At 36.7% G+C, this 25,363-nt stretch overlaps 1 protein-coding gene across 2 annotated transcripts in view; it reads right to left on the bottom strand.

Annotated features, from left to right (window-relative positions):
* ATAD2B (ATPase family AAA domain containing 2B) overlaps positions 1 to 25,363 on the bottom strand; it is a 147,729-nt gene that overhangs the window by 100,646 nt on the left and 21,720 nt on the right. For both annotated transcript variants that reach the window (XM_044262002.1, XM_044262001.1), the window contains exons 2-9: positions 24,184 to 24,335; positions 17,542 to 17,591; positions 17,032 to 17,185; positions 14,726 to 14,828; positions 13,355 to 13,463; positions 10,626 to 10,742; positions 8,207 to 8,282; positions 909 to 1,007 (exon numbers count right to left, since the gene is read on the bottom strand). In XM_044262002.1, the coding sequence (XP_044117937.1) occupies positions 909 to 1,007; positions 8,207 to 8,282; positions 10,626 to 10,742; positions 13,355 to 13,463; positions 14,726 to 14,828; positions 17,032 to 17,185; positions 17,542 to 17,591; positions 24,184 to 24,335 (860 nt within the window). The remainder of the gene's footprint in view (positions 1 to 908; positions 1,008 to 8,206; positions 8,283 to 10,625; positions 10,743 to 13,354; positions 13,464 to 14,725; positions 14,829 to 17,031; positions 17,186 to 17,541; positions 17,592 to 24,183; positions 24,336 to 25,363) is intronic.

Here is a 25,363-nt window from a genome sequence, read left to right as displayed (position 1 = left end):
TATAATGCCAAATTATAGAAATACTTTGCTAATCATAAGTTTTCTAAATATAATTTATCTCTACTAGTATAAATATAAGCTAATTAACTCAAGTTTTAAAGAATAAATTTTCACTTGACATTCTAATTACTTACTAGACAAAATACTGGTTCTCTCACCCAGTGAAAACTCCTGAGGTTTTTGTGAGCCACATAATAATCAGTCATTTACCCTAGGTAGGCAAAGACTACCAGATGGCACTCACTGAACCAAAACAAAACGAATTTTCCAATAAAATGGAAGGGCTTCTGAGACAATTTTATTAGAAATCAAATCAGGTGCCCTTGGGTGGCTCAGTCAGTTAAGTGATGGTCATGATCTTGGGTCATGATCTCAGGGTCCTGGAATCAGCCCTGCATTAGGCTCCCTGCTCAACAAGAAGTCTGTTTTTCCCCCTCTCTCTGCCTCTCTCCCCCCACTCAAGCTCTCCCTTTCTCATGTTCTCCCTCAAATAATTATATAAATAAAATCTTAAAAAAAAAAAAAAAACCCACAGAAACCAAATCTTAACTCTGAGTGCTATAATCACTATAAACACCTAAAATCAGCCTCATTAAATGGATCTGGATTATAGGAAAGGTACCAAGGAAATACTACCGTAGTTGTTGGCCTCTTCCCCTTGGTTCTTCCTCCTTTACATTCCTGCATTCCATTGAGTAGTTACACAGTAAACAATTTACAAGAAGTTTCCCAAGATTAGATTTCTATTTTAAGAACTACTAATTAAAAACCAAGTCAGTGCATTACTCTAGTCTAAAATATGTATTGAACATCAGTGTTAGCTAAGTGCTAGTGCAGATAAGAATCCCATTCAAAAAAGGACTGTTCTTCCTTATTTCTATAATGTATATAACAAAAAATTTACTAACCTATTTCTTGCTCTTGCCATGCTTTTTGATTTCCTCCTTTCAAAGCGTTCTTCATCAGAAGAAGTTGTGTCACTACTATGAATGGCATGCTTCTTTCTCCTATTAAAGAGAGTAAAATCCTTAAAATCATTATAGCAGCAAATGGTTTTTAAAAATACACTGCTGGCAGTGGGTTAAGCCTCTGCCTTCGGCTCAGGTCATGGTCCCAGGGTTCTGAGATCGAGCCCCGCATCAGGCTCTCTGCTCAGCAGGGAACCTGTTTCCTTCTCTCTCTGCCTGCCTCTCTGCCTACTTATGATCTCTCTGTGTCAAATAAATAAATAAAATCTTAAAATAAAAAAAAAATAAATGTTTAAAAAAATATATACACTGTTGGGGCACCTGGCGGGCTCAGTCTTAAGAGTATGCCAGTCTTGATCTCAGGGTCCTGAGTTCAAGCCCCATGGGGGGTACAGAGATTACTTAAACTTAAAAAAAAAAAAAAACAGGTGGTTCAGTCGGCTGAGCAGCTGACTTTTGGTTGGTTTTGGCTGGGGTCATGATCTCGTGGGAGATCATGTGGGATTGAGCTCCATCTGGCTCTGCACTCAGTGCAGGGTCTGGTTGGGATTCTTACCTCTCCCTCTTCTTCCCCCTCTGCTCCTCCCCCTACCCTCTTGCTCTCAAATAAATAAATACATTATTTTCAAAAACAAAATTTAATCTTAACATCCAACTTGGCTCTACAGTGAAAAACACTGTAATTATTCAAAGAAATGTAAAAGCTATTAATTGATTTCTGACTTTTAGAATTAACCTAATAAATTAATCAAGTAAGATTTAATAAGTGTCACAGAAAAAATATAAATGTTATCAGTCCAAGCAATACAAAAAGATAGAGGGGCACCCGGCTGGCTCAATCAGTAGAGCATATAAGTCTTGATCTCAGGGTTGTGAGTTTGAGTACCACATTGGGTGTAGAGATTACTCACAAATAAAATCTTAAAAATTTAAAGTAAAACAGGGACGCCTGGGTGGCTCAGTTGTTAAGCGTCTTCCTTTTGTTCAGGTCATGATCCCAGGACTCTGGGACTCAACCCCTGCACTGGCTCCCTGCTCAACAGGGAGCCTGCTTCTCCCTCTGGCTGCTCTCCCTGCTTGTGTTCTCTCTCTCTCTCTTACAAATAAATAAATAAAATCATTAAAAATTTTTTAAAAAGGTAAAAAATTTTTAAAAAGATAAAAAGAATCTATATATTACTGAGTGCTCATACAGCTAAGTGTATATTACTCCCCTTTACCTATTTCATCCATCCCCCCTTGCCCTCTGGAAACAATCTGTTTATTCTCTATAGTTAAGAGTCTGTCTTTTGGTTTATCTCTTTTATTTTGTTCATTTGTTTTGTTTCCTAAATTCCACATTGTTCACACCTGACTTTTAAGGTTAAGATACAAACATCCACTTCTCTCCATTCTACTCATTCTTTTTACTTTTTATTTTAATTTCTTTTAAGATTCCATCTATTTATTTGACAGAGAAATCACAAGTAGGCAGAGAGGCAGCCAGAGAGAAAGGGGGAAGCAGGCTCCCTGCAGAGTAGAGAGCCCAATACGGGTCTCAATCCCAGGACCTTAAGATCATAACCTGAGCCGAAGGCAGAGACTTAACCCACTGACCCACCCAGGTGCCCCTATTTTAATTTTTTTAAGGTTTTTTTTTAAGATTTTATTTATTTATTTGAGAGAGAGAGTGAGCCCAAGCAGGGGAGCAGCAGACGGAGGGGAAGAGAGAAGCAGGCTCCCTGGTTGAGCAGAGAGCCTCACCCGGGGCTTGATCCCAGGACCTGGGGAGCCTGCTTCTCCCTCTCACTCTGCCCCACCTCCCCTCTTGTACTCTCTCACATCTCGAATAAATAAATCAAATCCTAAAAACAAAACAAAACAAAACAAATAAACAAACATCCTTCAGCTAATACTCTACTTACTGGAGAAATAGTGAGCGTTTCCCCAAAAACAGGTATGACACAAAGATACCCACTCTCAGAACTTCTCACCACTGTACAGAGGACCCTAGTCATTATAATAGGAAAGAAATAAAACTCACAGAGACTGAAACTGTCTCTACTTGCAGACAATACGGTTTATACAGAAAATACTCAGTAATCTACAAAACAACTACTAGAACTAAAAACAAAATTTGCTAAGGTCATAGAATACAAAGTTTACAGACAAAACAATTCTATTTTTAAATCTTAGTAGCAAACAATTAGAAAGTAGGTTTTCTTAACAGTTTTTTTTTTTAAGTTTTTATTTATTCATTTAAGTAATCTCTACACCCAAGGTAAGGCTTGAACTCATGACCCCAAAATCAAGAGTCACATGCTCTTCTGACTGAGCCAGCCATGTACCCCGAAAGCAGGGGTTTTTTTAAATATATATATATATTTTTTTACAGATTTTGTTTATTTATTCGCCAGAGAGAGAGTGCGCACAAGCAGGGGGAGTAGGAGGCAGAGGGAGAAGCAGACCAGTGCTGAACATGGAGTATGATACAATGTGGGACTCCATCCCAGGACCCTGGGATCACGAATCTGAGCTGAAGACAGACACTTACCCAACTAAGCCACCCAGGCATCCTGAAAACAGTTTTTAAAAGCAATTCCACTGAAGCATAAAATAGGAAATACTTAAAAATAAATTTAAAACATGAAAAACCTCTACAATGTAAACTACAAATCACTGCTGAGAGAAATTTCAAAAGACTTAACTAAATGAAATGATGTAACATGTTATGGACTGGCAAACTAAGTATTATTACAATATCGATTCTCCCCATACTGACCTACAGTTTTAATATAATCCAAACAAAATCCCAGCAGGCTTTTACTGCAGGAATTAACAGGAGTGCCTGGCTGGTTAAGTCAGAGGAGCACCGGATTCTTTCATTTTTTAAAGACTGACTGATTGATTGATTTGACAGAGAGAGAGAGAAAGATCAATCACAAGTAGGCAGAGAGGCAGGCAGAGAGAGGGGGAGAAGCAGGCTCTCCGCCAAGCAGAAAGCCCAATTTGGGGCTTGATCCCAGGACCCTGAGATCATGACCTGAGCCCAAGGCAGAGGCTTAACCCACTGAGCCACCCAGCTTCCCCAGTACTGCACTCTTGACCTCAAATTGGGAGCTTAACCCCACAGTGCATGTATAGATTACTCTTTAAAAAAAAAAAGAAAGAGGGACACCTGGGCAGCTCAGTAGGTTAAGCATCGGACTCTTGATTTTGCCTCAGCTCATGATTTCAGGGTTCTGAGATCGAATACTGCATGGGGCTCACACTGCACGTGAAATCTGCTTAAGATTCTCTCTCCCTCTGCCCATCCTCCCCCACTCACATGCACACACGTGCATGTGCTCTCTCTAAAAAAAATAAAATAAAATAAATGTTGGGGGCACGTGGGTGGCTCAGTCATTAAGCAGCTGCCTTTAGCTCAGGTCATGATCCCAGGGTCCTGGGATCATAATTAATTAATTAATTAATTTTTAATTAATTAATAAATAAATAAATTAATTAATAAATTTTTTAAAAATTTTAAAAAAAGATTTTTTTTACTTTTTATTTATTTGTCATAGAGAGAGAAGCGAGAGCAAGCACAGGCAGACAGAGTGGCAGGCAGAGGCAGAGGGAGAAGCAGGCTCCCCGCCAAGCAAGGAGCCCGATGTGGGACTCGATCCCAGGACGCTGGGATCATGACCCGAGCCGAAGGCAGCTGCCCAACCAACTGAGTCACCCAAAATAAAATAAAATAATTAACTTTTTTAAAAAGAAAAGAAAGAAATGAATTAACAAACTGATTACAACATTTAAGTGAAAATGCAAAGGACCTAAAATATCCAAACTAGGGGCACCTGGTGATTGTTGGTTAAGAGTCTGCCTTCAGGGGCACCTGGGTGGCTCAGTAGGTTGTGCCTCTGCCTTCAGCTCAGGTCATGATCTCGGGGTCCTGGGATGGAGCCCCACATCAGGCTCTTTGCTTGGTGGGGAGCCTGCTTCTTTCTCTCTCTCTGCCTGCCTCTCTATCTACTTGTGATCTCTCCCTCTGTCAAGTGAATAAATAAATTTTTTTTAAAAATAAATAAATAGATAAATACATTTTTAAAAAATGGGTATTCTGATCTTCATATAAATTTGAAACAACCAATAAGAGATGTAGATAGTGGGCGCCTGGGTGGCTCAGTGGATTGGGCCGCTGCCTTCGGCTCGGGTCGTGATCTCAGGGTCCTGGGATCGAGTCCCGCGTCAGGCTCTCTGCTCAGCAGGGAGCCTGCTTCCTCCTCTCTCTCTCTCTCTGCCTGCCTCTCTGCCTACTTGTAATCTCTCTCTGTCAAATAAATAAATAAAATCTTTAAAAAAAAAAAAAAAAAGAGATGTAGATAGTAAGAGTCAGGCCTCTCAATGTCTGAAAGTTACAAGATAAACAAGAAAGATTAGAATAAACTCTGTGATAGTGGATTAGAGTTCTTCAGTAAGAACTCATGTTTAGCTTAATATAAAGATGGGTACAAAAACAATTATAAATGTGTCTGTAAACATAGGTTAGTGTACATACCTAAGATTACCTAGCTATCTACAAAAGGGTCCTGTGTACAAACATACACAGTATCTAGATACTGGCTTCTAAATATTATTCTCCAATAGAAGAAAACTGGGATCCTTAGTGAGATGGCTTATCCTAGAGCTGGGGCACAGAGTGTTTACGATGAGCCTGGCACATGTTGTAATGACAGAAAATAAGGAAGTACTCAAAAAACAAAACGATGGAGGCATGTAAAAGGGACACAATGGCTAAAACAGGTACAATTTGAACAACAAAATAACATAATATTTTATTACAACCCAAAGTATAAACAAATAAGCACGCATCCATACTAATATAAATGACTGAATAAATATTTTTAAGGGAAGGATGCCAATGTCTTACAAAAGAATTTTAAGTACTACAGGCAGACACTCTCCCTCTAAGAGATAGAGCTTAATTTCCAAACCACTACCTATCCTTGAAGGTGTGCAAGACTTAGTAATTTGTTTATATTAAAAAAATATATATGGAAATGGAAAAACAGTACCTTTACAGTGGAAAAATATGGCAAACACAACTCTAACCAAGTTATAAAGGTTAACTTAACATTATCATTGATGTCATATGGGTATAATTTTCCCCTTGATGGATGCAACAAGAAGGATCCTTTTCCTCCTGGGTAATCTTTCCAAAAATCCTAACCCCAGTCTCACCTAGAGAAAAACATGATTAGACAGACTGGGGGACATTTCATAAGATACAGGGACAGTGGGATGCCTGGGTGGCTCAGTCGGCTGAGCATCTGTCTTCAGCTCAAGTCATGATCCCAGGGTCCTGAGATCAAGTTCTGCATCAGTCTCCTGCTCAGCAGGGAGCCTATTTCCTCTCTCTGCCTGCCATTCCCCCTCCTTGTGCTCTTTCTCTCTTTGACAAATAAATAAATAAAATCTTAAATTAAAAAAAAAAAATACAGGGACAGGATTCATCAAGATTATCAAAATCGTGAAAAATAAGGAAGACAAAAAACTGTCACAGACCAGAGGAGACTATGGAGACATGACAACTACATGTAATATGGTGGTACCCTCATTTGTATTCTGCAGCAGAAAGGAACATTAATGAAAAAACTATTAAAATCCAAATAAACCGGGTGCCTGGGTGGCTCAGTGGGTAGGGCCACTGCCTTTGGCTCAGGTCATGATCTCAGGGTCCTGGGATCGAGTCCCGCATCGGGCTCTCTGCTCAGCAGGGGGCCTGCTTCCCTCTCTCTCTCTCTCTCTCTCTGCATGCCTCCCCATCTACTTGTGATCTCTGTCAAATAAATAAATAAAATCTTTAAAAAAAATAAAATAAAATAAAATAAACCTTGAAGGCTGGTAAGTAGTTATGTACCAATATCACTTTTTAGTTTGTTTGTTTTTTTTAAGATTTTATTTATTTATTTATTTGACAGAGAGAGATTACAAGTAGGCAGAGAGGCAGGCAGAGAGAGAGAGAGGAGGAAGCAGGCTCCCTGCTGAGCAGAGAGCCCGATGCGGGACTCGATCCCAGGACCCTGAGATCATGACCTGAGCCGAAGGCAGCGGCTTAACCCACTGAGCCACCCAGGCGCCCTCACTTTTTAGTTTTAACAAACATGCCACAACATGTTAGCAATGACAAAAATTGGGTAAGAGGGGGGCGCCTGTGTGGCTCAGTTGTGAAGAGTCTGCTTTCAGCTCAGGTCATGATACCAGGGTTCTGGGCTCAAGCCCCACATTGTGCTCCCTGCTTCTCCCTCTCGCACTCCCTCTGCTTGTGTTCCCTCTCTCACTGCATCTCCCTCTGTCAAATAAATAAATAAATAAATAATTCAACAACAACAACAAACAGAGTAAGAGGTTTAAGGGAAACCTATACTATTTTTGCAAATTTTCTGCAAAGCAAAAATTGTTCCAAAACTAAAAATTCATTTAAAAAAATTTTTAAGCATTTGCTCTTCAAAACACATCATTTTGAGAACAAACAGCCAAGTCAAATGATGGAGCAAACACTTGTAATATGTACATGTGACAAAAGATTTATGTTTAGAATATATTTTTAAAACTTAAAACTCAGTAAGAAGGCAAACAACTCCATTTTAAGAGGGCAGAAATTTAAGCAGAAATCTTTACAAAGAAGATATAAAAATGGCCAACAAGGGGTGCCTAGGTGGCTCCGTCGTTCATCGGCTGCCCTCAGCTCAGGTCATGATCTCTGGGTCCTGGGATGGAGCCCTGAATCAGGCTCCCTACTCAGCAGGGAGTCTGCTTCTCCCTCTTACTCTGTGACAACCCTCCCCTACTCATGTGTGCACTGGCAACGCTCTCTGCCTCAAATAAATAAAATCTTTAAAAAAAAAAAAAGAAAGGGGAAAAGGGAAAAAACAGGAAAGACTAACTGAACCACTGTTTCAAGTGAAAGCAGTGTGAGTTGTTTAGATTCAACTCTACTAAGAGATCACCAAAGAGCTATGTAGCTGTAGAGAACATAATTGTTAAAACAGTAACTATTCCAAGCAAACTAAACCAGGAAGAGAACAGTCACATGTAAGATAATAACTACTAGTCCTTAATTAAAGAAAGATACTATTTAGTTCCTCATTAACATTATCAACACCATCAATACCTATATTCTAATTATAAGACATTTCGTAATGTATTATTTAAAGAATACATCTAAATAACTGATATAAATTTTTCCTCTTTTGAAAACCAGCAAAACATACCTGATATGGCTTCTTCTTGCTGGAGATCTGTGAATATCAAACAGTGTGTTTTCCCTCTTTTTTTGATGAGCCGGTACTTAAAGAAAAAGAAAAAAAGACAGCAAAGAAATAACTAATGATAAATTGATAATCTGATGTATTAAAGGAATAGAAATTACTTCTGTTTACTTTCTGAATAGAAGTGAGTCTTGTGTGTTCAAGTTCCAAATGCTATCTAGAAGGAGTACAGCAAAAATAAAAACTTTGTAGCAAATAATAGCATAAATTGCAAACAAACTTTCTCAAAAGATGTTAAATTAAATATTCATCATCTGGGGTTAAACAAAGATTTTTTTGGATACCACACCAAAAGCATAATCCATTAAAAAACGTAATATATTGGAGTTCATCAAAATTACAAATTCTGCTCTTTGAAAGACACTATCAAAAAATTAAAGGAAACAAGCTACACACAAAGAAAATATTTGCAAATCATGTATCAGATAAAGAACTGATTGCCAGAATACATAGGACTCTTAAAACTCAGTACTGAAAAAATAAACAACTCAAGTGAAAAAATAGGCAAGAGATATGAACAGACATTTTACCAGCGATAATGCTGGCAAAGCAGCACATAAAGATGCTCAACATCACTTGGGAAATGGACATTTAAACTACAGTAAATATGTATTAAAATTAATTTCAAAAACGGACCATACCAAGTATGTGGCAACAGAATGGTGCAACTGGACTCTCATGTACTCTTAGGGAGAATGTAAGTGGTACAATCACTCTGGAAAACAGTCTGGCAATTTCTTAGCACATTAAACATAAAACTAATAACAAACCCAACCATTCTACTCCTCAGTGTTTATGAAAAATGAAACAATATGTCCAAAGACTTGCACATGAATGTTCATAACAAATCTGTAAGAGCAAAACACTAAAAATGTCAAAAGTCTAAATGTTCATCCACAAATGAATGAATAAACAAATTATGATATAGCCATACAATGGAATGCTATTTGGTAATAAAAAGAAACACACTGGTATTATTTTCAACAACATGGATGAGTCTAAAAATTATGCTGAGTGAAAGAAGTTGGACAAAAAAGAGTATATATTGTACACAAAATTCAAGAAAATGTGAACTCATCTACAGTTAGAGAAAGCAGATGAGATCAGTGCCTTCTCAAGGACTGGGATGGAGATGGTTCCAGAAGGTTAGAAACAGATTACAAACAGGCCACAAGATATTTGGGGGGTTGATAAACATGTTCAGTATCTTGATGGTGATGACAGTTTCATAGGTACGTACCTAAGGTTTGTCCAATTTGCCAAACTGTACATATTAAATACGTGTACCTGCAGTACGCTGCATTTCAATTACACCCCAATAAAGATTTATCTATAAAAATGGTTCACAATCTTTTTTCTATCTTTGCATATCTCCCCCATTATCAACAGGCTATCTGTGACAGTGACTCCTACCTGGTGTAATGTCTGCATACCAATCTGCATCAACTAGAGGCAAGCCTCTAGTAAGATAACTCCGACCCACCCCTTTCAGAGATTCAATCATCATTTTAGAGCATAAGCGTTTAAGTATTGGGGTGCCTGGGTGGCTCACTCAGTTAAGCACGATCCCGGAGTCCCAAGATGGAGTCCCACATCAGGCTCTCTAGTGAGCAGGGAGTCTGCTTCTCCCTCTACTCCCCACCCTGCTCGTGCTCGCTCGCTCGCTCTCTCTCTCTCTCAAATAAATAAAATCTTTAAACAAACAAAAAAAAAAGTCTGAGTATAACTATCTCATATAAATATCTCAGTCCTTCCTTAAAAACATTATGCTAAGTGAAAGAAGTTAGACACAAAAGGTCACATAAAGGCAAATCTATAGACAGAAAGTAGTGGTTGCCAAGGTCTAAGGGTATGAAAGTGAAGAAATAATAAAATGTCCTGGAATTAGTGGTGATGACTGCATAATCCCTATAAATACAGGGGCGCCTGGGTGGCTCAGTGGGTTAAAGCCTCTGCCTTTGGCTTAGGTCATGACCCCAGGGTCCTGGGATCGAGCCCCACATCGGGCTTCCTGCTCCACATCGGGAGCCTGCTTCCTCCTCTCTCTCTGCCTGCCTCTCTGCCTGCTTGTGATCTCTGTCAGTCAAATAAATAATAAAAATAAAATCTTTAAAAAAACAAAACAAAACAGATAAATGGAACTACAAGAGATTCCATTCTTCTAAATTCAGCAAAACTGGAGGTGCCTGGCTGGCTAAGCTGGGTAGAGCGTGCAACTCTTGGGGTTGTGAATTCAAGCCTCACATGGGATGTAGAGATCACTTAAAAATAAAATCTTTGAATTTAGCAGCACTTATTTTTTTAAAGAGGTGAAGCAGAATAAGCTGCTCAACTACAAAAGAAGTTCTTCAGCATCTCTTACCTATTGGAGGTGCTTGGTATCGATCCACTGTTTTCCTTTGTCTCAAATTATATGGTCTATCATTTTCTTCTCCTTCTGCCTCTTCAACTTCTATATCTCCATCCTCCTCTTGAGATTCTAGTTTCCCCCACATGAAAGAAAAGAATCATTGTTTTAATCCACAAGGACTGGTTCACTCTAGAAATGAGTATTTATTTATATTTTGTCTTTTACTCTCAGCACAGTTGACATTTTAAAGTGTCAACATTTTATTATACAGCATATATCAATATAATTAATACAACCAGATAGGTATTTTTTAAAAATGCCTTTCCTACAAATAATATAGCTCTCTGCTAAATAACCTAGGTATACTTATGATCTTTGGTCATACAAAACAGTAATAGAAGATAAATCAAAATTTGACTTGATCAAACTTCATTTAATGGCCAGTTACCCACCAGTGAATAAGGTTAGTATCCAAATACCACTTAGTAGTTCAAAAAGATATGCTTACAAGGTAATTACTAATGTTACAGCAAGAGCAATTTTTTTTGGCAGTATAATGGTTTCTTAGGCCTGCTGACGACAGATAAGCACAAATTAGTTCTATTTTGGTAGGAAAATGCAGGTAGAATTATGAGGGAGCATGAAGCCGATTTCTGGGGTGTTAATGGTTTATTTCTTGACATAAGTAATCACTTTATGATTTGCCTAACTATATACTTAAAAAATAAATTATAATGTACATAAATCCTGAACGTTTATTTTCAAAAAGTGCTTTGGCTGGGGACACCTGGGTGGCTCAGTAGGCAAAGCGTCTGCCTTCATCTCAGGTCATAATCTCAGGATCCTGGGATTGAGCCCTACTTCGGGCTCCCTGCTCCACGGGGAGCCTGCTTCTCCCTCTCCTCCCTGCTCATGCTCTCAGTCTCATTCTCTTTGTCTCTCTCTCTCTCTCAAAAAAATAAAATCTTAAAAAAAAAATAAACTGTAGATAGATGTCATACCATAGTTACAGCCAAACCACTATTTATTACATACATATATATATGTATCTATATACTTTTTAATTTTATTTATTTGAGAGAGTTAAAGAGCACATGAGCAGGATAAAGGGCAGAGGTTGAGAAGCAGACTCCCTGCTCAGCAGGGAGCTCAATACGGGGCTCGATCCCGTGACTCCAGGATAGTGACCTGAGCCTAAGGCAGATGCTTAACAGACTGAGAGACTGGGGAACCCAAATTTACAGTTTAAAATAAATGTCTGAGGTGGGGTGCCTGGCTGGCTCAGTCAGTAGAGCATGTAACTCTTGATCTCAGGTTTTTGAATTCAAGCCCCATGTTCGGTGTAGACATTATTTAAAAATAAAATCTTTTAAAAATAATAATAAATTAAATTAAATTAAAATCTCATAAAAATTTACTGGCTTATGGCCCCCAAATCCAATATACTTTGTGATTAACTTTTTAGCCACAGGAATTGTCAACACAACACAACCATAATAAGGAACAGGAAAAATTTTAAAACCACCAGTAATACTGAGTAAAATAGAAGACTAAAAATGCAAAGGACTTCATATTTTAATAATGACATCTGTCATATTTTAATAATGACATATTATACAATATAGACCTCTAAAGCCAAGTTTATAAAAATTTTTATTATTAAATTCTAGAGAAAATCAGTAGATACAATATTATTCTCTAAATAAATTACTTATACCCAATTAAGTCTCTCTAAATCCTCAAAAAATATTAGATTTTGAGAAACACCTGCACAACAATATTGTAGGAAGAAATTCTATACATGGCAAATCTACTTTGAAAACTCTACAAAGGTGTTTAGTTAATGAAAAGGTGAAAGTCACATTATAAATCTGTCTCACCTATACTGATTTTCTCCAAAGGAAGCAATATAGAGGTTCTAGCTGTAACAACAATAATATTTGCTCAATAAAGTACCTTCATTAGAAATATCAGCTCTTCAGAACTCACTAATAATATATTAGAGAATTTGTGAAAAAAACTCCATCTTCTCCATCTAAGCTATACAAATAATAGGAACTGGTAAGATTTCCTGGTAAAATACAACTATCCTGTATTTACAATACATGGAATCTTCTGAAAACCCATTTCAATAAAAATTAACACCTACAGAATTGAATTCTATAGGTGTACTTACTAGTCACTGATTGGGGGCAAAGCTACTTCCATCGTGTTCCCAGCTCCAACCCTAAAAATTCAGCCAGGGTTCTTCAATTCAGAACCCAGACAAGCCTCAGAAAAGAGCAGTACAACCTATTCCACTAACAGTAGCAGGCCCTCTTTCTCTGAATGTCACTATTTACTTCTCAGTCCATAACTAAATTTGGGACCCAAATAATCACAGAGATTCAGAGGATATAGACAGAAAGTGACTATGGATAGAGGCTTCCAGTTAGAAGCTATCTATCGAAACACAAAAGAGGCCTCACCTAATAACAAATCAGTCCATGGCAAATGTCACACCAGATTAGGTCACGGGAGGACTACTAATAAATTATGTAATGGTGATAGTATAAAGGCATTTTTCAAGGTGAAGGTAAAAACTCAAAGTGCCAAATAAAAATTATTCCAAATTATACAATATAGACCTCTAAAGCCAAAAATCACCCATCCAGCAGTATTATGCATATTATTACCTCACACATGCTTCCTCCCTCCCACCTCAACTTCGTAGTATTTACTTCATAAGGTACTTTACAAACCTTCTTCTTCACCCTCAGTGGAGACCTCATGATGATTCTGTATCCCATAACTATTTCTTCTCAGTGATTTTCTTCGCCTTTTCACTCTTGAATACATATCCATGTTTTCCTTTTAAAGACAGAAAGCTGTCGATTAACGTGGATTTTATTCCTATCCATGAATACCATTAACCCAATGGTATAAGACCACTCTTGAAATTTACTAAGCACCTATTTAAAGGCACAGACTCATGAAAAAATGGAGGTTCCTGCATTCAATAAATGCAAGGGACAAAAGGAAAAATAAAACAAACGTATAAAATATTTGAAAATGTAAAACTCCAATGCCATGAACATACTTTCTCCCTGAAGCAAATTACAGCCTAGTAGGATGGAATAAGACAAGTCACAGGTAACTATAAAACAAAGTAAAACAAACTAAATGCTATAAAGAAAGGTACAATGTACCATAGAATTCAGAGAGATGATCCTCTTGTTGCTAAGGGAAGGGAAGGGAGGCAGCATTTGAGATGAACCTTGAAACAAAGGTAGGACTGCAGCAGTCCCTAACCAGAACTATTACCAGTGGTTAAGGATAAAGGAACAAGAATGATTTATTTATATCTGGGCAATGGTGTGTGAGAAGATAAAGTTGAAACCAGATTATGAAAGTCAAGGTATTTTTAATTAATTCAGTACACAATAAAAAGAACATTAAAGGTTCAAATCAGCAGAGTTAACAATCAGAGTGGTACTTTTCTTTTTTTTTCTTTTTTTTTTTAAGATTTCATCCATTCAGGGGTGCCTGGGTGGCTCAGTGGATTAAAGCCTCTGCCTTCAGCTCAGGTCATGATCTCAGGGTCCTAGGATCGAGCCCCGCATTGGGCTCTCTGCTCAGCGGGGACCCTGCTTCCTCCTCTCTCTCTGCCTGCCTCTCTGCCTACTTGTGATCTCTGTCTGTCAAATAAATAAATAAAATCTTTGAACAAAAAAAAAAAAAAGATTTCATCCATTTATTTGACAGAGAGAGATCAGAAGTGGGCAGAGAGGCAAGCAGAGAGACAGAGGGGGGAAGCAGGTTCCCTGCTAAGCAGGGAGCCCAAGAGGGCTCGATCCTAGGACCCTGAGCCGAAGGCAGAGGCTTAACCCACTGAGCCACCCAGGCGAATCTGTTAAGATGATTCTTCTGACAAAAGCATGGAGGGTCTTTTGGGGAAGGTTGTGGAAAGCAGAGAAGGGCAGAAGAAAACATAAAATCCCTAACTAAAGTGGAAAAAAGAAAGGAACAAATCTGTTAATTCAAGAAAATCCAAATGCTGCTCATCTTCCCTTTGAATTCCACAACCAAAAAAACAAAATATTTGCCAAGGTTGTTAAAGTTAATATACTCACAAATTCTGTATCAGTCCACATTCTAAGTCGTTCTACTTCTCCTGACCGACGATTCCGTCTGATGTTAATGTTGTCCATTTCCTGTAGTACAGCTTCAGCAGTACTACAATCACAGAATAAAACCACAAAATGTGTCAGACATGTGAAAGAGCTCTTCATCAAAGCATAATTACCTGATATGTAACTGTACATGGAACCAATTAAATAACTTCCTGAATCAGCATCCATCAGAAGATAATGCCCCATATGTGCTATGATGAGAAAAAATAAATAAAAGAAGATAATGCCCCCCCAAAATCCAGAACATCTTTTACCCTAATATAATTGCTATAATAAAACTTGTGAAACAGAACATTTGTTTATAATACTCCAAATATTTGGGGCACCTGGCTGGCTCAGTCAGTAGAGCATGCGATTCTTGATCTTAGAGCTGTAAGTTTAAGCCCTATGTTGAGTGTCAAGACTGCTTTAAAAATAAAATCTGTAATACTCCAAATATTTAACTCCACAATGCCACTATAAATGACTACCAGATCTAAGACAAAAAAAAAAAAATTTCAATATTTTTATTTGAAGATGGTGTTAAGAAAATTTATAGGATAAAGAATGTATAAAAAGTTTAAAACTAGGGGTGCCTGGGTGGCTCAGTGGGTTAAAGCCTCTGCCTTCGGCTTAGGGTATAATCCCAGGACACAGATTATGCCCACATCAGGCTCTCTGAGCAGAGAGCCTGCTTCCCCCTCTCTCTGCCTGCCTCTCTGCCTACTTGTGATCTCTGTCAAATAAATAAATAAAATCTTTAAAAAAAAAAAAAAAAAGGTTTAAAGCTAGTGGGGAGGAAGGCAAAAAAAAAAATGGTTAAAGCCGGGGCACCTGCCTGGCTCAGTTAGTAAAGCATCTGACTTGATTTCAGCTCAGGTCTTGATCTCGAAGTCGTGCGTTCAAGACCTGTGTTGGGCTCCACGCTGGGCATGGAGCCTAGTTAAAAAAAGTTTAAAACCTACATTAAGGTTAACTGAACAGGTAATTTTAAAAATTAGAAAACACTGACCTCCACAAAATACAGGCTCACATTACCACATTTTATCTTTTAATCTTTTTTTTTTTTTTTTAGATTTTATTTATTTATTTGCCAGAGAAAGAGAGCGAGCGAGCACGCGAGCACAGGCAGGCCAAACCACATCTTTTTTTTTTTTTTTAAGATTGTATTTATTTATTTGAGAGAGAGATCACGAGTAAGCAGAGAGGCAGACAGAGAGAGAGGGGGAAGCAGGCTCCTGCTGAGCAGAGAGCCTGATGTAGGGCTCGATCCCAGGACCCTGAGATCATGACCCGAGCCGAAGGCAGAGGCTTAACCCACTGAGCCACCCAGGTGCCCCACACATTTTATCTTTTAAACACATTTATATACCACTTACTGTGTTGTCCAGATAATGATCAAAGTACTTAACAAATAATAACTAATATCTGAATTTGACATTACCAGTATAGAATATAATTTCCTCTCTTATAAAACAGGGATTACACTGACCTCCCCTCTCTCTTTATCACTGCAAGGATTAAGAAGGATAATTTATCATCTGAGAAGAGTAAAATGTCACTGTATGGAGATACTGAGCAATCTGCTAGGCTCATTCACCGTTTCCCATATACCCAGTCTCAAAAGACCATTAATTCAAAATCTTGACTAAAGAAAAGTTACTTACTACACATCAACAATGGAAATTAATGTTGCTTGAAAATAGTCAGAAACAACTTGTTAATTAGCAAATATTAAAGGACTATAAGAGTAAAGAGAATAAAATTATTTTTTATATTATTTATGCATAAACTTAAAAAGGATGAGAAAAATTAAACTATCACATAAACTACTAAATCCAGTAAATGGACTAGAAACTGATAATCACTGCTAACCACTATTAATTCAAATTAAGTTTAAAATAATTGCATTTATTACTAAGTCAGTGCTTAAGTTCTTTTTTAAAACATAACGAGGGGGCACCTGAGTGGCTCAGTGGGTTAAGCCTCTGCCTTCAGCTTGGGTCATGATCTCAGGGTCCTGGGATCGAGCCCCACATCAGGCTCTCTGCTCAGCGGGGAGCCTGCTACCCCCCCCAATCTCTGCCTGCTGCTCTGTCTACTTGTGACCTCTCTCTCTGTGTCAAATAAATAAATGAAATCTTTTTAAAAAAAAATAAATAACTAGCTTAAAAATGACTGATTTTTTTTGAAATCTGACTTTGAAATTTTTAAATCTGATAAATCAATTAAATTAATTAAATTAAACTGCTTATAAGCATTCATACCTATTTACTAGTTGATCAAATAACAAACTCTGGTTCACGCTTTCAAATCTGTTTTTCCTGGAACGACAACTTTTTCTGACTTCCATGTCACCATTTATACAAGAAAGGTCCGCATCTCCCTTCTTTTCCCCTCGAAGGGGATGGCTTCGAAGGGCTACAAGAAGAGAGAGATTTACATTTCAAAGTACAGAGTATGAAAAGAAAAAAAGATACATCAAAAATTACTTTTAAAAGAGTATAAAAATTTTTAACATAACCTCTTAAATGGCTTTAATATCCAATAACTTAAAATTTTGATAACTATTTATAATCTGTCATAGTAATTTAAATAATTTCATTTGTACTGATTTCTCAACATTTAACAATTATATAAGTATTCAGTATGACATGGAAATCCAGTCATTTCCAATTATATGCTGAACATACTAGTAAATTTTACCCCACTTTAACACTTACTAACAACATGAGTAAGAATTTCAATACTAACCAGTTTCATAACAGAATACTCACATAAGCTACTATGTCCGTTTGGTAATGTAGCACCAGGCTGAGAAGTTAACCTAGAACACAATTATATTTAATATGCAAACACATCAACATTCATTTAAAGAAGCAAGAAACGCAATACTTGTGGAATCATTTTAATCTTTAAAATGTCAGTAATATTACTTTTTTCAGAGTAAAGATGACATTATTTTACTCTAAGATTGGTAATATACCAATTAATAACATATACTTGCAATGACTCATTTCATTACTTCAAGAAAAGCTTTAATAACAGATTATAAACTGAATTTACTCTGTCTTCAACTCTATAAATTCCAGAGAGGCTGAAGTTCAACATGTACCATAAAGTTAACTGATATAATAAGCAGCAAAGGTCACAGACATTTATTATTGGTTTTGGTTAAGAAAATAAAAATCAAACAATGACAAATTTATTCAAACAATAAACTGTAGGAAAAATAAAGTCCTTGAACAGTAATACCATTTAATAATTTCTCCAGAATATTTTATTACACATTCTAACCTGACAAATGAGAATAGCTCATTTCTCAAAATAGTCATTGTACAATTCTCCCTTTTGGGTGAAGGAAAGTAAATGTTATTCAGTAGAGATACTTAAATGACCATCAAAACATAAAGATTTGAAAAAATTCACAGTATGCTTTTGTATTATCAGAAAGTCAAAAAAACCTAAATTGCTACATAATAAAAGAACTGTCAATGTAAACTTACTTAGGTATTTTTTAAATACCCAATGATTATCATTTTCAAAAATTAAAAAAAGGGAAAGGACTCATTTAGAAAATAGTAAATATTTGATTATCTCCTATTATCTATATCGTTTGCACAAAATTTTCTTTTAACAGAATTATACTTAATACACAATGTTACATTAGTTTCAGGTGCATAACTCCATGATTCAACAAGCCTATACATTATGCTGTGCGCACCACACCTGTAGCTCCCATCTGTCATCACAGAATGCTATTACAATACCATTGACGAACTATATTCCCCATGCTATACCTTACATCCCCATGACTTACTTATTCCATAACTGGAAGCCTATATCATCCACTCCTATTTATACAAATTTTCTTAACTAAAATATTCTAACGTTTTGGGTTACTCCAGCACTCCTCATGCTAAATTTTAAATGTTAAGTATTAAATCCTAATTATAAAAGCCCTTGCCTAAAAAAGGTCAGAGCTAGGATGACTAAAGGATATACACAAAAACTCAAACTGTTATATGTACTTATACTGTCAAAAATGCAAAAACAAAAAACTCCAGTCCCCTTTTCCCCCAGAAAACAACAAAACTATCTCATTCTAATATGCTACCCCTTGGAAAGTATTTCATTTTTAGTACCTTTATATACAAAGGAAAGATAAAGTAACTGAAATTGGTGTATTAACATATCTTTCCTTGGAAGATTATACATAACAAATTTTCTAGAAGTCACTTAAAACCACACAGAAAAGTCAATTTTACTACTTCATAAATATACTTTGGCTTTGGACCCAACATAATACTCAGTTTGATCAGTTTATTTACATGTCTTGGTTCCAAGTGAATTTTAGTGTATGCAAAACCAAACCGCTGAAATTGTACATAAATTATTCAAAAACCTAAGATGCCAACCCTGAAATCACTCTACAAAAGAAATCTAAAACTTTTCTGAACAATAGCAACATCCCTAGAAAAACAGCACAATAAGCTTTTTGTTCCTCTGAAGAAGACAATGCTTACTTGGCTTTTATTTTGTTGCTTAAGAAATACCGGTTTTAAAAGAAAAAATAAAAACTTATTCTTTAATTAAACCAATTATCTTAGAATCATAGATTATTGTCATCCTTTTTCCATTAACATTTCTCATTATAAAGACAAAGAAGAACAAAAAGGAGACATAATATTGAACACCTGAGTATGGAAAGAGAAAAAAAAATACTGGGATTTTAAGAACTGGTCTGCCTATACAATAATATATATGTCTAAAGAAGTTTCTTAAATCAATGTTCCCAAAAGTTAATCACTTAAAATGTAACTAGGTGACTTCACTATTTAAAAGAAAGCTCCAATAAATCTTTTATGATTATGAAGTCTCCTTTGTTTATTTTTAAAAAGGGAAGTAGGTGGGGGATATTTCCCTGTATCTATGTTTCCTAAACTTTGTATTTATTTTCTATTTTTTTCCTAAATTTCTTAAGTGGTGGCAGCATTACTTTACATTAGATGATTATCATGTTGGAATTTTCTACACCTTGGGGCATCTGGGTTACCGAGTTAAGCATCTACCTTCGGCTTGAATCATGACCCTGGAGTCGCAGGATCCTGGACACGTCTGGAGTCCCAGGATCAAGCCCCGCACTGGGTTCCCTGCTCAGCGAGGGATCTGCTTCTCCCTCCATCCCTCACTCATACTCTCTCTCTCTCTCAAATAAATAAATAAAATCTTTAAGAAAAAAAAAAGAATTTTCTACACCTTGAGTTATCTGGAGCGTATTACCAATGAAATGCAGTATGAGGCTACTAGCAATCATTACTTATTCTCCCTTTCCCACATAAATCCAAGGCATTTAGTGACTTAGGGGTTTTAAACTTCATTTCAGGAAAAGCCTCAGTCTGGAAAGACCTTAACCAATACTACCTACAATTCTAATGTGCCTCAGCGGTTTAACAAGTGGTTACGTTTCTGCCTAACCTTATTACTCTCTCATCTGGCCAAAAAACAAAATTTTCACACATACTGTATTTAAGTGTACAGTTAGTCTTACCAAAGATTCAATTTTGTTTATATCTTAGAGGATGTGTTTCTATTATTCTAGAGACATTAAATGCATGTCACATTCTCTAGGGTGCCTCCTCCAACAACACAGAAAGACAGACACATGTGCATGTGCCCACACATACACAGCATCCCAGTTCAATAAATGTATAGTAGCTAAGTAAATATCAGCTGACGAAAATTTACTCAAAATATTTATAAGCTACGACATCTATCTAGGCTAGCATGGATGGATATTTGTGAATTTCTACATATAAGATAAAGAATATATAGTAAAATTTTTAACCAAAAATATCCTTATTTTATAAAAAATTATAATTATGTTGATAAACTTGAGCCTTTAAATATAAGCCCAGATTTCTCCCCAAAAAGAAAACTCATGATCTATTTCAAATCATTTATGAAAACTTCAAAATTCTAGTTCCTCTTTTACTTCTATCTTCACCCGATTACCGAGCTCTCAAAAGAAAAGTGATTTCACCAAGCAACAGTAATTTTTTTCAAAAATTCAGCAGTCTTGGGGCACCCGGATGGCTCAGTCAGTTAAATGTCCAACTCTTTGATTTTGGCTCAGGTCATGAACTCAGGGTTGTGAGACTGAGCCCTGTTTGGGCTCTGCACTGGCCTGCTTAAGATTATCTCTCTCCTACATGATGTTAATTAATTGAATTTAAATTTTAAAAATGAAATAAAATTTAATTTAATTTTTAAAAGATTCTCTCTCTCCTTCCCCCTCTGTCCCTCCCCACCTGCTCATACTCAATCAATCAGTATCTCTCTCTCTCTCTCTCTCTGGAAAAAATTTAAAAATTAAAAAATAAAAATTTAGTAGTCTTTACAAAGTCATTTAGGATTCATTATTTTTCAGTGAATACTAATCCTTACCTATATTCACTTTTCCCCCAAATGAATTACATCTGTAACAAAGTACTTTTGTAAAAGAACCTTAATAATTTTACTTTAGATCCTCATAAGACCTTAGATAACCAAAATAAAGGAATCGGGATTCTCAGTCTCATGACATAAAAACAAACACAAGCTTCCATATAAATCCTGATTTTTGTATTTATACTACCTCAAAATCTAAAATTTTTTAACTACAAGCTTCCCTCAAAATTCAATTCTGTTAAATCTAATAGGTCAAATGGTATCTTCTTTTCAAGTCATCTAAAATACAAAAACAGGGGCGCCTGGGTGGCTCAGTGGGTTAAAGCTTCTGCCTTCAGCTCAGGTCATGATCTCAGGGTCCTGGGATCAAACCCCACATCAAGCCCCCGCATCGGGCTCTCTGCTCAACAGGGAGCCTGCTTCTCCCTCTCTCTGTCTGCCTCAGCCTACTTGTGATCTCTGTCAAATAAATAAATAAAATCTTAAAAAAAAAACCACAAAAACATTCTAACAGTGTAGCACTTGCATTCTTAGATGAAAAAAAAATTTTTTTTTAATTTTATTTATTTATTTGACAGAGAGAGATCACAAGCAGGCAGAGAGGCAGGCAGAGAGAGAGGAGGAAGCAGGCTCCATGCTGAGCAGAGAGCCCCATGCAGAACTCGATCCCAGAACCCTGAGATCATGACCAGAGCCGAAGGCAGCAGCTTAACACACTGAGCCACCCAGGCGCCCACTTTAACTCAAAAAAACTTTTAAATTGTTATTCTTCTACCAAAATATAAATACATTATTAGTATTCATTATTTCTTGAGCTTTTTATTCAAAATATACTCAGTATTTTTTCAAAAAAGGAGTATCACACTAAGGCACCTAAATGGAAGCAAAACTTTCTTCCCAAAACAGTTTTTGAGGGCGGCTGGTGGCTCAGTCATTGAGTATCTGCCTCTGGCTTGGGTCATGATCCTAGAGTCCCTGGATCAAGTCCCACATTCGGATCCCTGCTCGGCAGGGAGCCTGCTTCTCCCTCTCCCTCTCTCCCTGCTTATGTTCCCTCTCTCACTGTCTCTCTGTCAAATATATAAATAAAAAATCTTAAAAAAAAAAGTTTTTGAGGCATTTTTTTAATAAAAAAGACATAATCAAGATCAATTTACACAAAGGCCTCTGAGTGGCTAAGATGAAGAAAATCAAGTGCCCATTATATATTCAAACTGTTAAAATTATCTTACAGTGAAAGATTAAACTCTGACACTAAAAGAACATTTTTAAGAAACATTTATCTAGAAAAAGCCACCTGATTCATTCATTTAATAAATACAGGATACAGATTACAACAGGTAGATCAAGTCTAGAAGTATAATTAAAGGGCAGTACTCATTTTAAATAACATCATTATAGTGACCTGGATCTGTATAAAACAGATGAATGAGTGTGGGAAAAGAAAGATCAAACAGGCTATGATTCAAGATTTTCCTACTTAGCTCCCAGACAATGCAAAATAAACACTTAGAGTAAAATGGTGCATCTTCTGGAACATACTGAAATAGGTAAAAGACTTCAGGGACTAGTAAATGTATACTACCTATCAAAGTCTATACAACCCAAATTTTTTTTTTTTTTTCATTAAAGAGTAACAGTATCCAGGGGCACCTGGGTGGCTCAGATGGTTAACCATCAGCCTTTGGTTCAGGTCATGATCTCCTTGGCCAAAGGACTCCTAGCTCAGTGGGGAATCTGCTTTGCCCTCTCCCTCAGCCCCTCCCCAATGCTTGTGCTCTCTCTCTCAAATGAATAAAAATCTTTTAAAAAATACAGGGGGGCGCCTGGGTGGCTCAGTGGGTTAAGCCTCTGCCTTCAGCTCAGGCCATGATCTCAGGGTCCTGGGATTGAGCCCCACTTCGGGCTCTCTGTTCAGCAGGGAGCCTGCTTCCCTCTCTCTCTCTCTCTCTCTCTCTGCCTGCCTCTCTGCCTACTTGTGATCTCTGTCTGCCAAATAAATAAATAAAATCTTAAAAAAAAAAAAAAAAAGAGTAACAGGGCGCCTGGGTGGCTCAGTGAGTTAAAGCCTCTGCCTTCAGCTCAGGTCATGATCCCAGGGTCCTGAGATCGAGCTCGGTCGGGCTCTCTGCTCTGCAGGGAGCCTGCTTCCCCCTCTGTCTCTGCCTATCTGCCTACTTGTGATCTCTATCAAATAAATAAAATCTTTAAAAAATAAAAATAAAAATAATAAAATAAAAAATAAAAAAGAGTAACAGTACCCAGAATTTATGTGCACATAGAAAACCAACTAATTTTTAAGTACTTCAAGGAGGAAGGAAACCAAAGGATTTCCCTTTCACTTTTGTTTGTAGTCAGCACATCATCAGCACTTCTACGTTAAAGACTGGAGAAAAGAGAAGCTAAAAATTCTGAGATCAAAGTTTAAATCTTTTCTGTGTGTGTGCCTCTTTTATCTACATTAAACTATTACTATTTACTTTGGTAAGTGTGTAAAAGTAAGTTTTCCTGATACACACTGAACCAAACCAAATTTAAACTGACAACGAGCAGACAAATGAAAAGATTTCTTTAAAATTTCATTTTTATTACATTTCAGTATATCAATTCAAGGGTAATATTTAATAATTTTAGAAAAGGGAGATTTTATTTTCAAATAAATATATAATTCTAACCAAGTATCTTTATTTAAAACTTTCAGGTGTATAAAGATGTACACATATTCAAGACCTACCGAAATCCTTATCATTTAGTAATAATAGTTTCTATTATATACTAAATATTTTTACATAGAAAATATACTTTATGTGCTACTTAGAGAAAATACATACAAAATCATAAAACAAGTTTAAAAATTTGTATTTCTAGATAATAGTGGCTTTAGAATTTAAGAAAATTAGCATTAATATGAGCCCTCAATCATATCAGATAATTCATGAAAAAACAGTAGATGGGTTCTCACTCCTCACCTGGCCTGTCCAGTTGGTATGTTCCATTCCTCTCGCTGACCAGTACTTCGTGATTTTGATTTGTCTTTGCAAACAGAATCAGGTTGTTTCAAAGTGCGTTTGGCTGGAGGAGACACATGGCTATCACTTAAACTACCATCAACTTCAGCTTTCTGAAAGACAGTTAAAAATTTATTATTCCTCTTAAAACATAGAATTCCTACATTCTTGATAAAGTACAGTATTTATTCATCCAATAAGTATTTACTGAATGAATCACTCTACAAGTATGTAAATGTAATAATCTGTAAATACAGAAACAAGGGAATTAGATTACATTTATAATCAGAAAAGTATATAGTTTCTTATTTTAAAATAGTTTCAAGCCTACAGAAAAGATGTGCATATGTATCTCGTTGTGACATGATTCCTCATTCTCTCCTAAATACTCCAGTGCATACATCCCATAAAAGATACTCTGATACATTACCATCATATAACCCTTCCAATCAGGAAGTCAACACTGATATAACACAGAGCCAATTCACATTCAAATTTTATTTGATCCAGGTTCAGCATCCTATCCAGGAACATATATCATATTCAGTTATCAGATCTCTTCTGCCATCCTCAATCTGGAATAGCTCTTTAGCTTTCCCCCATCTTTCATGCCTTTGACTACAAAGAGTACAGCTCTTGGGTGCCTGGGTGGCTCAATGGGTTAAGCCGCTGCCTTTGGCTCAGGTCATGATCTCGGGGTCCTGGGATCAAGTTCCACATCGGGCTCTCTGCTGGGCGGGGTGCCTGCTTCCCCCTCTCTCTGCCTTGCCTCTCTGCCTACTTGTGATCTCTCTCTCTCTCTCTGTCAAATAAATAAATAAAAATCTTTTTTAAAAATCATTAAAAAAAAAAAAAGGTGTACCTACTATTCACCAAAACTAGTCCAAAATTCCATTTTTCTGCTCCAATTCCAATTTAAGAAAATCTCCTAAACTTTGAGTTGTTAACAATCTATCTTCTGTCTCTGCTTGTTATTTTGAATGTGTTAGCAATTTGTTCTTTAAAACTAGAGTTGAGGGGCGCCTGGGTGGCTTGGTGGGTTAAAGCCTCTGCCTTCAGCTCAGGTCATGCCCACTTGTGATCTCTGTCAAATAAATAAATAAAATCTTTTTAAAAAATAAAAATAAATAAATAAAATAAA

The sequence above is a fragment of the Neovison vison genome, chromosome 8, assembly GCF_020171115.1.
Source record: "Neovison vison isolate M4711 chromosome 8, ASM_NN_V1, whole genome shotgun sequence".
Classification (NCBI taxonomy): Eukaryota; Metazoa; Chordata; class Mammalia; order Carnivora; family Mustelidae; genus Neogale; species Neogale vison.
Note: the sequence above shows the minus strand (reverse complement) of the source record. Positions and strands in the feature narration are given on the sequence as shown.